This window comes from Anopheles coluzzii, chromosome 3, assembly GCF_943734685.1.
Source record: "Anopheles coluzzii chromosome 3, AcolN3, whole genome shotgun sequence".
NCBI lineage: Eukaryota > Metazoa > Arthropoda > Insecta > Diptera > Culicidae > Anopheles > Anopheles coluzzii.
Window position 1 is genome coordinate 74,322,271 of NC_064671.1, and position 13,939 is coordinate 74,336,209.

The 13,939-nt window shown below is 44.0% G+C and overlaps 1 protein-coding gene across 7 annotated transcripts in view; it reads left to right on the plus strand.

The window, feature by feature from the left end:
• The first annotated feature begins 4,427 nt into the window (after positions 1-4,427).
• LOC120956014 (sodium-dependent neutral amino acid transporter B(0)AT3) overlaps positions 4,428-13,939 on the plus strand; it is a 30,107-nt gene continuing 20,595 nt past the window's right edge. For 5 of the 7 annotated variants that reach the window (XR_005751825.2, XR_007452519.1, XM_049608292.1 and 2 more), the window contains exons 1-3: positions 4,428-4,592; positions 10,000-10,211; positions 12,609-13,042. Coding sequence is in view for 3 of the 7 variants with exons in the window: in XM_049608292.1 (XP_049464249.1) it covers positions 12,754-13,042 (289 nt within the window). In the remaining 4 variants the exon portion in view is untranslated. Of the gene's footprint in view, positions 4,593-6,786; positions 7,007-9,999; positions 10,212-12,608; positions 13,043-13,939 lie in introns of those variants that run through there. The other 2 variants (XR_007452517.1, XR_007452518.1) reach the window with 2 other exon arrangements.

A 13,939-nucleotide genomic window follows, 5' to 3' on the forward strand; every position in this document is an offset into this window, starting at 1 on the left:
GTATTCTATTCCATTTACCTTCAGAACCAGGAACTTCAATCAGTTTAATGAATCAGCTCTGTAAACAGCAGTCTATAGTTTTGTGGAAATTAGACGGGCAGAGCTAATTGGTGCCTTTCTTGTGAATGTAATTAATTTTATTACCGCTAACACATGGTTTGGGGTTTTTCTGTAAACTCTTCCGAGCATACTGTTGAACATTTCCTAACGTCCTAACCTGATACCAGAAGTATACCGTAAGTAAAGATTGAGCAACGAAAACCGCAAAGCGGTTGTAGCGCCAGGATGAGTAAGCAAGTGATTGGAGTTGTTATGAACGTGAAAATATACTATATTTGTGTATGCATGTCATTCTGTAATAAATGTTATCATCAAACGATTGTGAGTTCTTCAAAAGATAAGTAAAAGTGTTGCCTCAAATTAAACTGTTTTTTTACAATTGTTTTAATACTGTGTTTAAAGAAAAGTAGTCAAACTCTCAACATTTCCGGTCTGTCTCTTCTTACTCTTTACCTACTTAAGCGATGCCATTTTGTAACTTATATCACAATGTTCATTCAAACACGTTCTGTATTTAATGCTCTCAAGCACGATATGATCGCTCAGATAAAGAAAGTAATACTCAACAGCAAAAATAATTTAAAAAATATGCACTACTACACACTTATACAAACGAATAAAAATTATAAATAATTAATGTTAGTTCTTTCGATTTTCATATGAAATATAGTAGAATTTATTTATGTTGCTTACTAATCCACAAAAAAACCTACTTTATACTGAATGAATTTACTCGTCGGAATAGACGAAACACAATTTATTTTTGTATAACGTATATGTCCTTTTAAATAGCGCATTAAAATCAACTACGCAACCACTACCGTTGCCATTATTTCTATACGTTGCATTCTAAGCCGATGCAAACGAGGGAACTGCATCCAATGATCATGCACAAAATAGAACAATTGCCACAACCCAACTACAACAAAACAGATGAAAAACAAAACAAAATCTCCCCACGCCCGTCAACTGGCCCTGTTGTTACAACCTTCACAGCGACGTTGCGCGCGCGGCGCCACCGATCGGATCGATCGGTCGTTGATTGGAAATTAATTGAAATTCTCACCCAATTTACAGTGCTACAGTTTCCGGTAAAATGCGAACCCACAACAGAGAGCCGGCATTCCGTTTTTGGCGTCTACAGTGTTTGAGGCGCAGTAGCAGTACACGGGGCCGTGTCGGTTCTTCTTCGCAGCCGCAGCCCGTGGAAGTGAAATTGATGATTGATGTCAATGGTTGCTGTTGCTGCTTGCTTGCTTTCCTCCGGATTCCGAACTTCCTGGTGGACCAGCAAGGGAGGTAGATACTACTCCCCCTCCCCATTGGACACCGTTGGGAAGCTAATGACGTAAGTAAGGCACAGACGGAAAAGCCCTGACAATTCATATCGTTCCTCAACCTCCTTTTGGTGGAGACGCCACAGCGACCATGTGAATGGAGCAAAACCAACAATGCTACCACGGTGTAAGTATTGCGTTCTAAAGATTCTGTTCCGAAAGAATAACACGTTATGTAAGTTGGGCAAATGGGGTTGGGTGCGATTGGGTCGGAGGAACTATGCTATTGTCTTTTAAAAGTGTGGTTTTAGTGGCTTACGAAGTGAGTTTAAGAAAGACACAAAAATCCACCCAACCATCCAGACATGTAGAAGTAATCTTAAAATTTTATTAATTTTGATATGAGACATTCGAATCATTCAATTATTAACTTTAAATAACTGAGACAATAAACTATAGAATATGCTCGATGAAATTTTATCTGCAAAATATTATGAACTTACTCTACCATGCAAATGAAAATGAAAGCTTGTATTAGCTTATTATGAGCCTTACTTCTATACTAAGCTTTTACTGCAATCTCCTCAACATCTGACAGTTGGACTCCCCAACCCGCCCTGAGACTCACAGCATTAAAGGGCTATACAATGGAGTGCTGTACCTACAGCAAAAAGGGGTTACATCGCAGTTAATTGCTTTCGGTGGGTCCTTCCAACTATATAACATATAAACTATTTCTGTCTCACCTCGTGTTGTAACAAACCAGCCCTCCCACATGCAATCATCATCGTCTTTCGGTTTCAAATCTGTAACGTCTTGTTCGGAACACGTGCTCTGTTACACGCAGGACGTTTAACGCACACGCTTCTCCTCACTCACTAATCTATGTACGTATCGCCGTTTTCCACCGAGTGTTGCTTTTAAAGTTTAAACCATTACTTGTGGGTTTGTGTACCTTTTACTAACCACATCAAACCCTCCCAATCACACCACTACCCCCTTATGAATCATGTTTAATACTTTCGATTTCTTCCCACCCTAATGATTCCAGTGAACCTAACCCAGTTCCGGTATGAAATGAGCTGAAAACCTGAAATGCCGCAGTTTTCCTTCCCTCCTACTCCCAGGACACCTCGTGAGCGATTATGTAAAATGATGTTTATGCACTGGCACAGGGGGTTTTCCCTTTTTTCCGTTGGGGTCCCACATTCGCCTACTGCGATGCGATGACGTCATACAAACACCGGGCAGGCCATTGCTTGTTCATTCATTAGTTTCAGTACAGCGAGGACAGTAAAACTAGTACAGAGCAATATGCCGTTGACTTGCATTTGTACAAGTTGGAACCTTTCTAATAGGATTCATCAGATGTAAAAAAACACACTATTTATGTTATACTTTATCGTAATCTATCTGCAGTCATTAATTAATTCTGCTAATTATGAAGCATTTTAATTTCCAAATAAAAACAAATACACTTATTTTGCATATCAAATTCACCTCATCAAACCCCCTATTAAACTCATTGCAATTTGCTGCTGTAAATTCCCGTGCCTAATCCCTTATCGTGAAAAGGTTTTGTTTCGGTCCTCGCCTCGAAATCCTTCTAGCCTCAACAAAGTTCGCACTGGTGTAGTTCCCATCCGCTTCAGTACAGCGGCACCAGCCCATCGGAACAGAAAAAACAGTCCTTGCGTCCTTGCAGGATTTCGTTCTCACACAGCCAAACAGCTCGGAGCGTTAAACAATTGTTCAATACACACACACAGAGGCACAAACACATATACTGACAAAGAGGAATGGATACTTAGGTAGGTAGAGGTATTTAGCCAACCAACGCTCCAACAAGGATTTCTTTTCTCACTCTCTCTTTCATAGTTCTCCCATCCGACTTAACGTATCTAAATTGTATATGTGTGTAGAGAGCGAGAGAGAGAGAGAGAGAGAGAGAGAGAGAGAGAACAAGAAAGGAAAAGAGAGTGAAAATTAGTGGATTGCAAAAAGGGAAAGGCAACGCTTTTCCGATCGCAAGCTCCGGAGAAACCTGAGTGACCAGAGTGACCAGGCCCATCGGCTCCCCCATTTGGTCCCCCATTTGTTCGTTGGCGCATGCTTGTTTGCAGGGAGTAGCTCAAAACGGCTACATGGAAAAATATTGCAGGGGTTGAGCGTAATTCATGGAATTTCATGGATTTCATGGAGTGTGTGCATATTTATTAGGTGGCTCTACTGGATGTGAGCTGATAATGATGTGTGCTATGTCAAATTACAATGCAAATTCATCTCCAATTTTCATCGTAGAAGTCCAAGGCTTTCTAAACCTCACAAAGGTGGATCTGATGGATCTGATCTTTTGTGTTTCAGATTTTAGTATATGATGTATTAAGACGCATAGAAACATAATTCAATACAGATACATCTTGTTAGCTGACAGTTCGTTTTTCAAATAGTTAACCGATGATAGACGAACTGGCCCCCATAAAATCGCACTTGCTTAGCTTCTCACGACAATTGTCCCACCGCTGCACAGACTTACGAAGAAGGAAAAGTAGCCAGTAGGCTTAAAGAATCTAGAAAAGTAATTTGGATGGATGGATGGAAAATGGATGGTTTAAGCTGAGAAGAAAATTTAATTTCCCGCTAAAAATAAGCTCAAGATTGGAGTGTCTATTTATAAGTCTATTTTTGACAACTTTAAGCGCTTGCAGCAAATATTGAACATTTCCTAATATTAACTAGAGGTTTCCCATGCCACAGTTGGAATCATTTCAAAGCTGTATTGGCTCTTCAAGGAATTTAGTTAATCTAAAAGAAGAAAACCCCAGTGGAATTACGAAAGAAAATGTACTGCTTCCCCTCTATCAACGAATCTGATCCACGAACCCTGCACAAACCAAAATCAACCCCTGTAGGTATCAATGGCAACGACAAATGCAACCCCCTCGTTGAACGAAGGGCCTCACTAGCGCGCTCTCTCTCTCTCTCTCTCTCTCACACACATACACTCACTCTCTCACTCACGCGCGCTTCTGTAGCGCGGGGAGTTTTCGCCGTCGGATCCATACCGCACACGATCTCGAGTGCACCGTACCCGACAGTCAGTTCATTTCGCGAGTCACTACGGTACGGTTGGTCGTTTCCCGGCGGTTCTGAAACGTGCCACTGAGCGATAGAAATCTGCGCCACCGGCCACGGAGAGCACACGGATTTTTCGGTGCTGTGCCAAACGCTTTTCCTGTCAATCGATACCACTAGGTGTGTGTGTGTGTGCGCGCGTGTGTCTGTGGGGGTGTATACATACAGAGAGTTTGCGACTGAATGTGCATGTGTGTGGGTGGGTGGATGGAGATTTTGCTCCCCAGGTTTTGCCTTCCTTTTCATTAGCATGCTGCTTGATGGTGGAGTGATGGATGCAAGAAGAATTTTCGATCCACTTTGGAGTACACTTTATCGACCCAATCTTTGGTGATTTCCGTTTGTTTTTTTGCTTTTGTTGCTTCAACTTGCTCTTACTCGGGTGAAATTGTAACGACAGCGCGGTTCGACAGGAGCACCATAAATCATCACACGGCCTTCACTAGTACAGCCATTACATAACCTCAAAAATTACCTTTCATCCTGTCTGCCCCGTCGCTGCGAATGTGTCAAAAAACGGAACAATCGCAGCTACCTTTTGCATGCCGCCTCGAAGGAAATTTTGGTACCTTTCCTTCTTGCCACCTGGGTGCAGTCGGTGGTTCAGTTCACAGCGCGCCGTGACGATGGTCAGCCGTGGAGTTTTTGTGGAAACTATTTATAACGACCGCACGTCGGAACTGCGCACGAACGCGGCGAACGCGGCACGGTACATCATAATTGCATCACAACGTTTTGGGGGAAAATTCGATATTGTGCCCCCCCCCTCCTCTTCTCCAATGCGAGAATCTCACGCTCGTACCAACTCGCAAACTTCCGATCGAAGTAGGCACCCAAAGTGTAACGTCAAACGTCCCCGCGGTTTGGAGACCTTGGAAAACCGCGTGGTTTTTTCTTTGCCATTTCGCCTTCCAGCCATTAGCGCGCGGGTAAAAGGATAAAGGTACTTTACGGTTTCCGGTTCTCGGCAGTTGCCCCCCGTGCCCAGTGCCCCTATGTTCGTCCTACATTATCCGGTTTTGAGGTGTGCGTGTGTGTGTGAGTGTGGAGCGCCCGCGCGTATGCGTGTGTGTGAGTGTGTTGGTGAGCACGCGCGCACGCCCTTCGTCCGAGGTTCGCGCCCGTGTGTGTGTGTGTTGGTGCGGTCTTTTGCCGCCCGGGAGAGCCCGTCCCCATGCTGCTGGAAGGGATGGAAAATTCCATCCTGCCTCCTGGCGTTGGCTAGTCATTAGGTATTCATTGGACGGTCCCTTCGGCAGGCGAATTATGGTCACGGTTGTCAGGGGTGGGTTTTGCCGCTCGCAGGTAGTGCGAATATGACGGCGCACAGACAGACGGAAGGTAGATTGATGGACGTGCATGGTGGCCGGTTTTGCATCGGGATTGCAACGATTTGAATTTATTGTTTATCAAGCCCTGGCGCGTAAACAATGTGCGGGTGTGATTGATGAAATACGATCATTGCTTTCTATCAATCTTAAACAGTTGGATTGTTGGACGTTTGAGAGGAAGTAATCTGAAACTGTTATATAGAGCGAAAGGTAATGGAGGATAGCACACTCTGAAGCAGTTGAAACCTTCCGAAACAGTTTAAGTTTTGTTAGAATTTCCTCTTGCAGACTATAATCTAAAAGATGATAGGAGAATAGAGTAGACTATTCCATCAAGAATTCAAACCTTATCTAATTAGATTAGATTAATTAAAGATCATTTAATCTAAAAGATGCTAGAACTATAGAGTAGACTATTCCATCAAGCATTCAAACCTTCGTGCTACTCTCCCCTCTCTCTCTCTCTCTTTGGGTAGAATTCCTCTACAATCCCAACAGACACGTGCCGGGGACCCATTTTCCTCTAATCGTTTCATAATCACGTATGTGATCTTCAACCATAAAGACCCATCATGTCCCGCTGTCGTCACAGCCTGACCTATTAATATTTTCGGTCGTTAACGTCCCACTCAGCTGTGCTACCACGGTGGCCTCGACGCGGTTTCATCAGCACAGACCCCGAACGAATGCACCCAAGGACAGAGGACCCACATGCCCGCCCTTAGGCCGTGCGCGTCTGCATCCTGGACCTAGGAGCATCCCGCAGCTCCCGCACAGCAGCTTCATCCACACATCTTCTTGAACCGTTGAGTGAGAACCTTGCGTAGAAGTTCATTACTTTTTCGCAACCGTCCGTCGGTCCCGAACGCCAAACTTCACTCTCTCTCTCGGATCTCCTTTCGCTCTCCCTGTTTCTCTTCGAGTAATTCATCCGAAGAACCACATTTACTATCTCTGCCCTTGCGCTACTATACGCCGCTGCTGCTCACACAGTAACCATTGGGTTTGTCAGTTTCGGTCCGAATGGTCGATGGAGACGCCTTGGCGGACAGGTGTTTGCAGTACGCGCACGGCTGTAGCAGTTGTCGGTGTTGCTTCGAGTGTGACCGTGTGCCAAGCGCTGCCACCGTTCGGTATCGATACGTGCGAGGCGAGCGCAGAGGTTCGCCGTAGAACTAGCCGTGTTTCGGGGAGTCAGGGAAGGTAGCAGTGTTACATATCGATTTTTCATCCAGCATCGCGTGTGGAGATGCGGAACCAGGCGAATGTTGCAAACAGTGTCCGTGAAGCAGGTGTAAGACCGGAGCCGGAGGTTGATGGATGCACACAGCACGCGCTAGGATAGAAACCTTCTACCGTGATGAAAGTTTTGTGTTCTGACTTTCTCAAGTTCGCGGTTTGTTTGTTTATTTGTTCGGGCGCGTTTGCCAGGAAGGAAAAAAGACGAACTTTGCTTCGATTTTCCTCGCATTAATCCCGAGAACGTCGCAGTACATTATATAACAACCGCGTTAGTGTGTCTGCGTGTCTGGGTGTTTGTCTTTTCGTGTAAAACGTGTGTGTGTGTGCATAAACGGTGTTTGGAGTGGTGATGCTGCGGAAGAAGTGAAACGAAAGCAAGTCCATCGCTCATTAAGCGAAAATGCTGTGTGTTTTATTTTGACCGCAAAGATCGTGCGGTCCCACCCTTAGCCACCGGCAGTGCTCATCGTTTGACGTCAATTAGTGGTACGGAGACGGTCGTACGATCTCCAGGCCCCAAAAGGAAGGTCAGAAAATCAAGAACGAATCTCTAATACTAGCCAGAGTGCGTAAAACCCAACAAAGAAGTTGTGTCCGGTAAGAGATTTTTTTTCCGCGCTGTGATCCGTTGCTTTCCGGTCACCTGTTCCTGATGGACGTTGTTGATTTGTCCGTACGAAAATAATTCCAACGCTTCCAACTGCTGGGAGCAAACGGAGAGAGCATTCTCTTCCAGAGTAGCATCTCACTGTGCTGCTGCTAGAGGTTCGGGGAGGGTTGTTTTTTACGAAGCTGGACCGTGGCCAGCAATAAAACAGACACGCAAAACTTTCCAACTACAACCGCGCCGTCTGATGGCAGCCGTCCAAGCGTCCAATATTTGCGGAAGCAGCGGAAGACCTAAAAATAATATCTGCTTGTTTAGACATTTTCTTTTGCGAACAAGACGAGCATGTTCGACTTTGTTCTTGTTCTTGCTTTTATAATTATTGTATTTTTTGCTCTGAATTGTCGAGAGTTTTCTTCCCCTAGTCATTTTTATGTGACCCTTCTTGCAGCCTAAAACTTCTGCAACGGAGCAACGGAACAAAAGCCCACCAGCTAAGGAAACAAAGGTTAACCGTTAGCAAGAACCTTGAACGATGCGTGTGCATGTGTATGTGTGTGCCCATGTGAGCATGTGTGGTAGATTTGTTCGTTTCCATAGTTACGCACAGGCCACCGTTCGCTAAAGGGTGAAACTACCATTCTGTTTTTGCCATAGTTTTTTCTTCTCTTCTCACACCGCACTTGGTTTTTAACGTGAAGAGATGTCCTACGAAACTTGGTTCTTGTCTTCAGACGACAACAGCATAGTCCCATAGCAATGACTCTCCTTCTCCTCCCCCTCCCACTCTTTTCATCCGTCAGCAAGGAGTGAGAAACAATATATGTTTGTCTTCTTTTTCACATGAAACTAGTTTAAGCACGCATGCCGCGTTAACGATCGACAGAACGGATATCCTTTTCCCCTTCTGAGATCTTTGGTCTGCTCTGCTTTTGGACCATACCGCCTTTCTTTTTTTCACTGCATTACAGCCATCTTTTCTTGCTGTAAGAGATTGCTCTCTCTCTTTCTCTTCCACCATTGTGTCTGGGGCAACGTGTTGCGCTTCTAGAGAGCTACATTGAGGTTGGTTGGAATGTAACTGGAGACGACACCAGTGCTCTGTCGTAAAACAAGCTATCAAATAAATGGTTGAACTAAATGGTCTAAAAAGATATCATCAACAATATCAAAAACTTTAACCCTTAAAAGGTTTATGATAGAAGAAATTCCCAACAGATTAGCATCAAGTACTGCTCAAGTTCTTGATGATACAAAAAAAAAAACTATTACACAACCTTACATGTCTTTGTTCCATGTGGAGACAGTCAGTACCAATTAATGTTCCAGCAGAAAACTATCCCAAGCGTTTCCCCAACCCCAACATCTCGGGCTACATCCGGAGTTGTCTAACAGTTCCAAAAACAAGGACGGTACATTACCCGTTATTTTCTGGCAAACTCTGTCGGGAATTGAACGCACGCATCGGATCTTCAACTCCGCCTCATCCATGCCCATGCTTTCGGAAGTGAGATTATGAGCCAGCGGCACACTTCCGGCGGTTTGCCCAACGGGAGCCCACACAGCACAAAGGGCCATTGACAGTATGGGGGGTCAGCTGCGTGGGAGACTGTATGGGAATGTAAAAGCTTTCATACGCTTCCAATAACCCGTTCCCCACCCAGCCCGAAGGTTCCGAGGTCAGCCAGGGCCAACGACACTAAAGCCACCATTTGCGCTGCGGATAAATCATCTCTCCCTTTCGTCGATGGTGCCCAACAACAGTTGGCCAACTTTTCCGACTCCAATAGCGGGATGCCATCCCGCTGCGTTACGAAACGTCCTTTTGCCCCATGCCACAGCATTGATCGCAGCTTTGCTGGTTCCATTTGCAAATTTTGTTCCACTTGCACAGAAGCGCTACCCACCAAACTGATTCATTCGATTCGCATTGATCCAACGTCTTCAGGATTCTGGCTGCCCCTGCATTACCATCCTTTCGTTTCTGCTCATCGTTTCGCATCGAGTGAAATTTTATTCGCAGACTGCTAACGTCCGTCACCCTGTGCACACCACGTCGCGGTTGAAAAAAAACGTGGTTAGCGAGTGTTTCGGTTGATTCCTGCTGCATTGCGCACACCTGGCGGATTTTGGTTGAGCAGGGGTTTTAGTTATGCCATAAACTCTGTGTCAAGGACGTAATGTGTGTCTGTGTGTGTGCGTGTGCTTTCTACCCCCTCTTAATGGGTTTAAGGGTTCCTAATTCCACGGAAAATGTGATAAAAGTGATTGTTATTGCATGGTGACCGTTTGGGGCAATGGAAATGGATGCATTATTTTAATTATATTTTGTTTTGCCGTTCTATAGCTAAGTGAATGTGTGTAAGTTTGCCGCAGGCAAGTGATTCAAGAAGTAAATTAAAGTGCATAGAGTTAATAGAATCGTGGCTAACACGTTGTCTGTGCGGATGAGTGCGTTGTGAAGCGAAGAAATATCGTAGAATATTGATCAAACAGCGGCGCACCTATTCTGGGACAAGTCAACAGCTGAGTCTCCAACCACAGGTCTACGATTTGTAGGTGAGTCAATTTAATACCAGTCGTTTCGGAGAGAGAAAAGATCGATTTATATTGTATGATTATAATGTTTAGAAATATTTATTTAGAATTATATAGAATTTATCGAAACCTTTAGTCTGTAGAGATACTTAGAGCCCATCTTTTAGCCAATGATATGGCCACTATCTTACATCACTACCACCTCTTGTTTCCCGTCTTGAGCTTTTCAAGATCTTTAATTTGAATATTGCAATCTCAGCAACTGAAGGTTGCTATCTTCAACAAAATTACTTGGAATAGGCATAGTTATTTAAGAAAATATATTGTAGCTGCATCCTTTAAATTGATGTCTAAATGGAATGTACCTGGAATATCCAAAAGTTCGACATTAAGTTATATTTTATACTAAAAAAACAAAAAATCCAAATGCTCTATAATTTTGTGCACTAAACAGTAGTCATCAGCGTCACGTCTCACCCTAATACGAACACGAACAGCACCTAACCTATCCTATATATGTTGCCGGGTTCGGGCACAATTTCTGAAGCACCCAGACACGAAACGGTACACTTTTTGGTGATTATTTTCTCGCTTCTTGTTTGTTATACCATCGTTCGTACACACGTCGAAACGAACGGATGGACACGTACGTACGACGTACCCGGTTCCCTCCCTAATGTCCCACGATCGTTACGCGGCATTCTTCTGACGCTCTGATACGCTAACGGTGCGATATAACATCTCCAACTCAAGGATGGAGCCAAATGTCCTGTCGAGTGGTCGGCAAGTGTACGGCTTCAACTCATCACCGTAACAATCGTTCGCCGAAGCTTAGCACGCCTGTTATGTACGAAATCCACAATTTAGGTCCCGGGTGAGACGGGCACGTGATGCGCGTTTCGTACACCTTTGCATTTCGGCTAACGATCGTCCGTGCCCTTTCGTCCTGATCTCTTGATCCGTTTGACGATAATGGTCTTTTGTCGACTGTCAGATCGTGTCTGGCATTGTGTCTGCTTTCCCGCATGTACCGCCCTGGGGTAGTGATTAAATGATAATGATATCAATAACGAGCCGTGTCATGGTGGACGGACAAGCAGCTCCAGGTCTGCCGACAAACGTAGGGGAAAACATATTCGGCAGAAACATGTTTCTTTGCTGATTGTGATGGTTAGCATGTGTTTTGTCGACTTACTTCTTATCAATATCAATATTTGATAGTAAATAGAACAAAAACGGTACGATATGAAATGAATTACGCTCAGGGGGAATAAGAATTTATTCAATTGTTACTCAAGTTTTCTCTGTATTGTTGATACATTTCTGAACCAGAGAGCAGTTACATGAGATAGTTTAAAGGTTTTACTGCTTGTAAGCTATACAGATGAATTTATTATTATTCAAAATCAATCACTTTTTAGAATAAATTAGCAGCTTTTCATATGTCTGCAGGTTATAATAAAACTGATGAGTCATTCAATAGTAGATTCTGCACTAGATTTGAACTCAAATTTCAGGATATGACTGATTGTGCCTTGGAAATGAAAGTCTTCAGTCGAAGTAGGATAATAAATTGATGCCTTTTTTCATCAGAACACATAGGCCATAGAACACATTGCAATTAGGGGTCTACATTACTTAAATCCCAAACTTAGGACTTTAGATTACTTAAATCTCAAACTAATTTTTTTGTTTACTGAGCATCTATTGCTTGGTACCTACAGATAAAAATATAGTTGTAATGGATAACATTTATAACTGATAATGATTACACTGGTAGGTTATATCAAATACAACACTCTGAATTATCTGTACATCTTCAGGAAAAGATATCGTTTAATTTTAATTTCGCAAAAATCTGAAAAAATATTTCCTTCTAAAACCTAAACCTACAAAAATCCTGCTGAAAATCGAAACAAATGCTTGAGAAACCACTTCTTCTTGATCAAATAAAAAAAAATTGAATGTTTAGCCACGCACGTGCTCGTTATCGACTTGCCAATCTCACTAACACACTAACATGCATCTCCAACAAACCAAGACATACGGCCCACAATAAATAAACACTGTATTAGAGCAACGCTCGAGGGATTATTTTATATTACATTGCTGGAACAAGCTCAGAACCCCCACACTCCCACACTTATACACACACACACATTGCAAATGGCACAATACCATGCATACACGCTCGCTATTATCGCTTTCCAGCGCACTGAACCATAGCGCGATGTCACCCGCCCACAGCAATGAGTTCTCGTGAACCTGAGACCAGCGCTCCCCAAGGGTCGTTCGCATCCTAACAATGATCGAAAAGAACACGTTATTGTTTGCTATCATTGCGTGCTAATTAAATGTGACGTCTCATCTTCTCGTTGCTCTGTCTCACTCTCTGTTTCCCTCTCTCTCTCCCTCTAGTTCGGCAAGGCCCCATCCATCCATCCACACCACACCAAAACCGTGACATTGGATCGGCACTCGAAGCGTGACATCGTAAAGTGGTGCACAACGGATCCGCAGCCAAGACAACGGTTACCCACTGACGACCCGCCCAGTGACGACGATGACGACTAAGGTGGACGGGGTGCCGGGCCCGCGGAACAACGGGCACGAGATGGCCCCGCTCAACACGCGTGCCCGCGGGGACGGTACGCACGGTGTCACGATCATGCTGTCGCCGCCGGACCGCAGCTCGATCGGTTCGCGGGAAGGGGCCGGTGCGCTGCCCGACGGCGACCCGGACCGGGCGGCCTGGTCCGGCAAGATGCAGTTTTTCCTCAGTATTATCGGCTACTCGGTCGGGCTTGGCAACATCTGGCGGTTTCCGTACCTTTGCCAGCAGAATGGAGGAGGTAAGTTGTGCTGTTTTTTGCTCATAATGACCGGGGGTTTGGGAAAATCATGGGAGAGAGGAAAATCAATATTAGTATCCCCAGCATCATTCTGAATGAGATATTGTTGCGAATCGGTGCCAAAAACCGTTCGGGACCAGATGTAGGCACCAGCAGGGACAGGGCGATAAATTATTGAATTAAAATCAATTTCATACCCGGATAGATGCAGCGGAGATCCGTAGCACGTGAGCGTCTGTCCCACAAGCAGCGAGGCGCTCCTGCTAAGCTGCACGGTTTTTGGCAGCCAATCTTTTTCACTTGCACTTGCCTATTTGTTTGGCAACGGTTCTGCCGCACGCTTAGAAGCTGTTACCCCGCGCCAATTGCAGGCGGAGAAAAGTCAGCCAAAGTTATTGTTGAAGTGTAAAAGGTGTAATTGCATGGGAGTGTTAAACATGTCAAACGTGCTGGTACGGCTTCACTCAAGTGCAAATGGCATTTATAGTATATTATTTTTATGGAAGTTCATGCAATCTAAAGGACTCTTTTTAGATTGAACGAGCTTATAGAACCGTATAACACAAAGCTTGGAAAAGTGAAGCTAATCTTTTGACAGATGAATCTGAACGACTTCTAAAATTCCATATTACATGAGAAAACTCATACAAATGTATCTATTCTACAAATTTTTGCACCTTTTGGTTGTTTGAAATTGTGTCGACGTGTGAAAGACATGTTTTTTCTCGTTTTTTCAATACTTTTATTTATGTTTTTAATCTACATTTTGCTAGCTATAGAATTTCTGCAAAGATAGGAACGAATTGAAAGACAACTTTCTTACTTGCAACATCTTAAATCACAATAAATGCCTTCAAACGTAATTTGATTTGTGCGCGTCGATTTCTTTGATTTTTT